Genomic DNA, 7,055 nt, shown 5'->3' with positions numbered 1-7,055 from the left:
CGCAGCACCTGCCAGACACAAATTCAGTCTGTACACACAACATGGCGTTTCCCTTCCTGAAATATGCGGTGCTTCTCCAGAAGTACCGCACTCCGCTGCTCATCGCCAGCTGCGGCGGGGTCTTCGCCGCTAACATGTTCTACCACGTCTTCCCCGACCAGTCCTACCGACAGCTGTACCAGGCCTGGCACAGAGGAGAGCCAGTCGCCCTGTCTGACAAGCTGGACGGTGTCTTCCAGCAGGTAATGCGTGTGTGTGTGATAGTAGTAGTAGTGTAATAGTTTTGAAGTTTTATTTATGCTATTATTTTCCCCGTTCTCCCCCTTTCTTCAAGGTTACCTTTTATATATTTGCAAAAAAGGTACATTTAATTTCTAAAACTAATCATATACAGATGGTGCAGATGGATAAAACCCCAAAGGACTTAGAACAACTTGAAATTTGCTTCTTTGACATCCTGTGTATTATTATATAAATATAATATAAATAGTGTTATATTTAAGCAATATTTGGAGAGGGAGTGCTACATTGTAGTTATTGGCACTGGCGTGTTGTGGTTATAAACAATATTTACAACATTTTTTGAATAGTATCAAATGTTAAACAAAGGTGCAAGCTTTGGGTTTATTTAATGATTTTATTTTAGCCCTTCACCAACAAAAAATTAGTCCCCATTTGCTAAGCAGTAAACATCCATGCTTCATTCCATTCATAGTTAAAGGAGGAGTGATACTGGTTGAGTTATGGGATATAAGTTTGTCTACTGCAGGTATGAGCACTCATTGAACGGCTCTTGTCCAATCACAATGTGCGGTTGAAAATGAACATTGTATAAAATCCAATATTAAATATTGTTATTATTATTTGTAGGTGTTGAAGGACTATGGCATCAGCTCGCACAACACTTTCTCTGCTTTCGCCTCCTTCGGCTTCCATCCGGTCGGTGCCGGTGTCCCGTGGCTTCCTGCAGGAGCCCAGATCGGCATCCCGGCCAACTTCAACAGCACGGCCGAAGATCCGGGTGGAATCACCAACCGCACCATTTTCATCAATGGCAAAACGGTGGAGTGGGAGAGCGATTCCGGCGCCGCTCTGAAGGAGGCGCTGGTGTTCTCCCCCGAGGCGCAAAAGTTCGCCATAGCGCGAGAGGTGGCCCGCTTGGACTCCGGAGGGCTGGTTTTGAGCGCCGCTGTCGCCCCGGTCTGTCTGGGCGGAGTTTGGGTGTACAGCGCGTTTCTGAAGCAGGTGTTCGGGCTCCATGTCGGGCCTCCGCTGCTCCGCGGGGCCGTGAACGTTCTGGCGCTGGGGCTCGGCGCCGTGTCCTACTTCCTCAGCTCAGACGCCGTCAGCCAGTGGATGGACTACAGCTCAGACCGGCGTGCGGCGCGAGTGTCCAGCGATTACGCCAAGGGAGGGGTGGAGTTCTACGATAAGATCCTGTCCAGGAACAAGACACTGCGCTCTCTGATGGGGCAGAAGGGAGAGGAGATGTACGCACCCAGCGGGAACCTGTTCCCTGCTCACCTGCTCCAGCTGAAACACGCGCCCTACACATCCAGGAGGGACGGCATCCTCACTCTGCTGAGACAGGAGAAAGCATGAAAGGTGCTCCACACTGTGTTGAGAATTGAATGCCATTGGGCCTCATCTGAACTAGTGTAATGGTTTGAGTTAAATCTTGAAAAGACCGCGGGAGAGAAGTCTTTGACCATCTGAAAAGACATAAAAAATTATGTTTAGAAGTCTGCCAAAGATTGAAGAAGACAAGCTTTTTCATGGTTGTCATGATAAAGGTGTAAACAGTGTCCAACATTAACTCACCAGGTTTTTTTTTAAATTGAAGTATGTCACCCTACTTGTTTTCGATGTTATTTTGTTGATAATTGAATGTTTATAATTCATCACGAAGGGCAACAGAATTCAAATGACAAGACAGCATTTTGGAGCATTATGCTATCATCTCAAAAAGTTACCAGCCAGTGTGACTTATTTATTTATCCACCAAAGACAAGTTTTACTCGCATTTGGTGCTTGGCAGCTGTGAATTTTGGACCCGGGTTATAAATAAACATTTTTGAAGCCTGTGTGTTTAAATATATATCGTTGAAAAGGCATAGAATACAAGTATTTGTCATGAAGAATAAGGCTTCATAGCTATTTGCTCAAAATACAACAAAACAAACACATACAGCAGATAGTTGTCCTGTTTGGCCTCAAATTCCCAAACCATTTTAAGGCTTTTCACTTCATTTTATGTTTGGTTGCCCAGCCAAATGTTTCTTCACAACTGCCTGCTGAAAAATGTCATGTTGTGCGCCCTCAGAGAATCTGCAGCACCCTCATTCCCATGTAAACCCCAAGCTATGTTACCACTCAATGAAAAACGGGTAAAACTTTGACTTAGGATATATTTTTTGGATTGCTATGCAATGGACTAGTACTTCAAAACCCTGTACTATTTGTGTGTGCTGTGCAAATGCAAATGGAAGTGCAAGCCATAAAAAAGCAATGTACCGCCCTTCCTATTAAGCAGTTGTACATAATGTCCACTTGTGCATACTTAAAAGTAGACAAAATGTGAAACTCTGATTAGTACAGTGTTTTTCTCTATGCCTATACCAATGCTCCATTTCTCTCTCCTTCCCTCTGCCTCTCTTTCTTTCTTGTCTCATCTTTGTATCAGTAATTCCTGATTGTACTTCCAAACAACAAGCAGCAGCGTTCTTTTGAGCTTTTCTGGTCAAGAAAATAATCTTTAAGGAGAACAGCACCCTGAATCCCCACACATCACTTTCATGACCCCAGATAATTTGATTAGTGATAATAATCTTAATATCCATCTTACTGGGACTCAGAACTCATCATATAGTGTTCAGGTTCCCCTACGTTGTCTGTCTGCATATTAACGAGGTTCGGATATGATGTTTTAATTACATCTCCAGTCTTGCACCCTGTGGGCTGAACTAAATATAGAAGGGTGTAATTAACGCTGTCACAGATAGACATACACTGACGCTTTTACAGCGCCGTGCTAAGGTAGAACATGTCAAATAAGTAGGAACAAAAATGGAATCCACAGTACTGTCGTTTTTTTCTTGGGGCTGATGAATGCACCCATTAAGGGAAAGTAGAAGGTTCATGTTCTGATAGAAACTGTATATATTGAGAGTGTGCTAACGTGGAAACAGGAGGGAGTAGGGGGGATATCAAGACATGTTGGGTTCAACCCCCTTTGACAGCAAGCATCCCATGCCCCGCCTAAGAAACTGAATCCCTACCAGCTCCTGGGTTAAGTAGCTGACTCTGCACTTTGACAACCCGCACCTTTTATAATTTGAAATAATTCCTCAAATACATAAACCATTATTTACTCTTTTTTTTTGTTCTAACACAAGAATCCCCTTATCATCAGATCATACTGTGTTAAAAAGGGAGTAACTCTGGCATTTTCCTCCATGCCCAGCTGGAAAGTTAAAAATAAGTAACAAAAAATGAATGCATACATTATTAATGAGGAATAAAGCCTGCAAAAGCATCGACAAACATACAAATAAGAAAAAACTTGTCAACGTTGACTGAGTTTGTTGGCCTATCCTGCCAGTTCCCTGACTACAAAGTGGACTTTGGTTTAAGTATTCCAGCAACACTGGGCTTATTGTCTTGTTTTCACCACTTCACTTCATCTGCTCGCTCCTTTTAATGCTGTGCAGTGAGTTACAATGGTCCATTGTTTGTTGAATTACAGGGAACTTCTTTTTTGAGCCACATGAGGTCAGCACAGCCCACATTACCACTCCTGTAATTTGTTACTGTACCTCTTTTACAGTCCTTATGAAAGACAAGGCTCCATTTATGACAGATATGTTTCAGGATTTGATGTTATTTCACCTCTGATAGACAGTGTACAGGTGAAAGTGACAGTAAAGATAAGGGACAGAGTGAGGGGATGACATGAAGCGATCCAGTAAAACCTTCCTCTACAGTTTCTGGGGCGTTTTATGCAACCTAGCCTACTACTAAGCCACTAAAACACTCCTGCTGCAAAAGAGTCATATCTCTTTTCCTCTTACAGATATCTAAAATAAATCATTTCCATAGGAAGAACAAGAAGCAGGCTTGTATAGATGAATGGGTAGAGTATGGCACTAACACTAACCTATACAGAATACACTCACTTCTTTCTCTGAGGCACATAAAGTATAGGCTATTCATCTTTCAGACAAATTAATAGTGTGACTTGTGTATAGGACGATTGGGTTGCAGCATATTGACCTGTTTTTCTGAGCATATACTGTATAGATTCCACACACCTTGCAGTCAAATTCCATGACATGTACAATATACGGTGACGACATGCAGTACATCCACTCACTTCAGCACTGTATCATAATAATCTGGTAAATATATTGACTGTTTAAACTGAAAGAAAGTGCAGGTAGAAGCAGTGTGTGTGGTGGATGTGACATTTTCTGGATACAGCTTTCAAAACATAAAGGTGGGCTGTGAAATAAAGGTTGCATTTTGCAAAAACACTCTAAACTGGCAATAAGCTAATAGGGTATTTGCTGTAAAGTGAGTGATGCACTTGGTTTAGTTGCATACATTAAATTATAAAACAAAGAAAGAAGGGAGGGATTTAAACACAGAGGGCTTAATCATAAGAAAGAAATAGGCTACAGATGACAGCGCATGGTGAATGTGACAGCAGAAGAGAGAAACATGGAAACAAATGCATTATTTCTATTTCAGAGTAGTCTGAAGGGGTAGAGTTAGAGTGACAGTGAAGAAAACAAACCCCCCTTTATAATCACATTCATTTTGAAACACAAACAATGATTCTTGATCAGTTTTGCCATTAATCTGCAAAGAAATTTGATTTGATTTGACACCATAATTTGTACTCCTAGGGACAATGTTCTCTTTTGCAAAGGAGTCACTCATTCAAAGTAATTAATATTGAATGGGCTATTTAAAATAACCTCTCTCTCTCTCTCTCTCTCTCTCTCTCTCTGTGTGTGTGTGTGTGTGCGCTTGCATGCACTTGCGTGTTTGTCCTGTGTAGGTTAAGATATCATGTATCCCACTTGACAATAATGGCAGATAATGCGACCCACACTCACTGTAGCCTATTATTACATTCACGCCTGCTCTGCTCTGTCATTCTGTTTACATACCCTAGTCCTCAAACACTGTAGAAAATAAAGTTGTTTTTTTTTGGGGGGGGGGGGTCTTTTCTATTCTGGTGGCCTCTGTATCATCTGTATTCACAACCAGATTTGACCCAGATCGTTTTTGGCGGCAGCAACCTTTTTTCATTTGCATTCCCTAATTAAAAAGAGCTTCTATACCAATGCTATGCAAATTATATACTACTATACCACACGCAGCAAAAGTGTAAATCATGTTTATTATATTATAGGGATATTATAGCTATGATACCCTAGGAGATAAAATATATACCGTAACGTCCGAAAAAATCACTATAATCTACCACAGACACACTTTGAGTCTCTCTGGGAATATTATGGGAATGTTACCGAGATTCCTGGGTTCTACTAAAAGCTAGGAGCGCTCGGAAACAAATAGCGCGCCTCCCGCTCCGTGGTCCCGCCCCTGTGCACTAGGATTGCGCCATTACGTTGCTATGCTGATAGCGCTGTGCTGCAAGGCAGGCGAGCAGCTGCAGAGAGACGAGAGAGCATTGACAACGGACGGGCTCAGCTTGGGAAAGTCAGAGACGCAACATTTGTCTAATCTGTGGTCCGCTGTCTGAAATTATTCCAATCTAACATTTATGCTGATCGTATCTTCTTTTTTATACGTACGCGTGGAATTACATGTATCGTTTTCTCGGCCTGAAATGACTGGTGGTGGTTGTGTCTAGCCAATGGTTACCGTGGGGGCTCCTGTCGTGTGGATTATCCGTCGTCGCCGAGCGAGTCGCAGGGTCGAGCCCGGAGGAGGCCCCGCTCTGCTGGATGTGTGTGAAGCAGCACCAGGCTCCGAGAACTGATGAAGACGATGATGATGCTCAGGTTTCCTCGGCAGCGGGTGAACTGAGCTTGGATGTTCAGGCTGTATCACCCCGACACAAACCATTTCCTCCTACAGCTAAATTATATTCCTTAAAAACTGGACGCCCCTGGAGCAGTTTATGACGGTAAGAAGACACACACAGGCCACCAGTTTTACAGCCAACTGACGTTAGCTAGCTAGCTTAGCACTGTCACTTTTATCCAAGTTGCTCCTCGCGCAGCTAAGGTGGCTAATATTGCAAAATAACATTGCATTAAATGGCATTTTTGTGTAATTACACGTGGGCATACTTGAGTGGGATTTCGTTATAAGTAATGGAAAGCTATTATGGAAATTTTAATGAGTAACGTTACTAGCCATTGGCTGTGTAGCTTGCCTGTTAGCTAGCTGTTACTTAGCCCATTCAATACCTCTCAGCTTACTTTCTGTAGCAGCGAAACAGTAGCTAATCCATTGTGCACATTATTGATATGTATTTAAAGCCTTATTACATGGCTACAAGATGTAGGGAACTTTGTTTAGCATTCCTGGAGTCGATTTAGCCAGTTAAATAGCCCGTACCCAGCTCCATTCATAATATACTAAGTCCTGCAACAATGTTACAGTGTAGTAGGCGTTCAGTTTGGTGGTTTAAAACAATGCAGCGTTATTTTAAGGATGTCGCTTTGAAGATGAGATTGCTTTTATCATATGCAATAGTCAATAACGAGAGTGATTCGCGTTGCCACATTCCAGGCGTTTTGCAGTGCAAGTCTGCCTTGTTTGACTGCGCTAATGGCTTTCCCATAGCAAGCTCTCGGCTGTAAATAGATCTTGCAAATACCCATTCTTCAAGAAAATGATGTGGGTTTATCATTCACCGCGTATTACTGAAGCACTGTTTGATGCAAATGTTCAGATGTACATGTCACATTCTAGAAATGTCACACTAGAGGGCCTAGGGATAATCTTCTTACTGCAACTATTGCGACTCTATTTTAGCAGCATGCATCATTAATTGTTTCATTTCAGGGGAATAA

The 7,055-nt window shown here is 42.4% G+C and overlaps 2 protein-coding genes across 2 annotated transcripts in view; both read left to right on the top strand.

Moving 5' to 3' along the window:
* On the top strand, positions 1-2,569 carry tmem177 (transmembrane protein 177). The gene is made up of 2 exons (XM_071532995.1): positions 1-242; positions 871-2,569. The coding sequence occupies exons 1-2, from the start codon at positions 42-44 to the stop codon at positions 1,600-1,602; spliced, it is 933 nt and encodes a 310-aa protein (XP_071389096.1). The 5' UTR covers positions 1-41; the 3' UTR covers positions 1,603-2,569.
* Positions 2,570-5,736: 3,167 nt separating this feature from the next.
* The window catches only part of LOC139655555 (tyrosine-protein phosphatase non-receptor type 4-like), a gene marked incomplete at its 3' end in the record, with an annotated part of 51,507 nt that continues 50,188 nt past the window's right edge, over positions 5,737-7,055 (top strand). The window contains exon 1 of the mRNA XM_071532990.1: positions 5,737-6,160. The remainder of the gene's footprint in view (positions 6,161-7,055) is intronic.

This window comes from Centroberyx affinis, unplaced genomic scaffold, assembly GCF_046629955.1.
Source record: "Centroberyx affinis isolate AG114_WGS23_722 - 3 ecotype Tasmania unplaced genomic scaffold, CSIRO-AGI_Caff_v1 ptg002305l_1, whole genome shotgun sequence".
Lineage (NCBI taxonomy): Eukaryota > Metazoa > Chordata > Actinopteri > Beryciformes > Berycidae > Centroberyx > Centroberyx affinis.
This window is presented reverse-complemented; position numbering and strand designations above follow the sequence as displayed.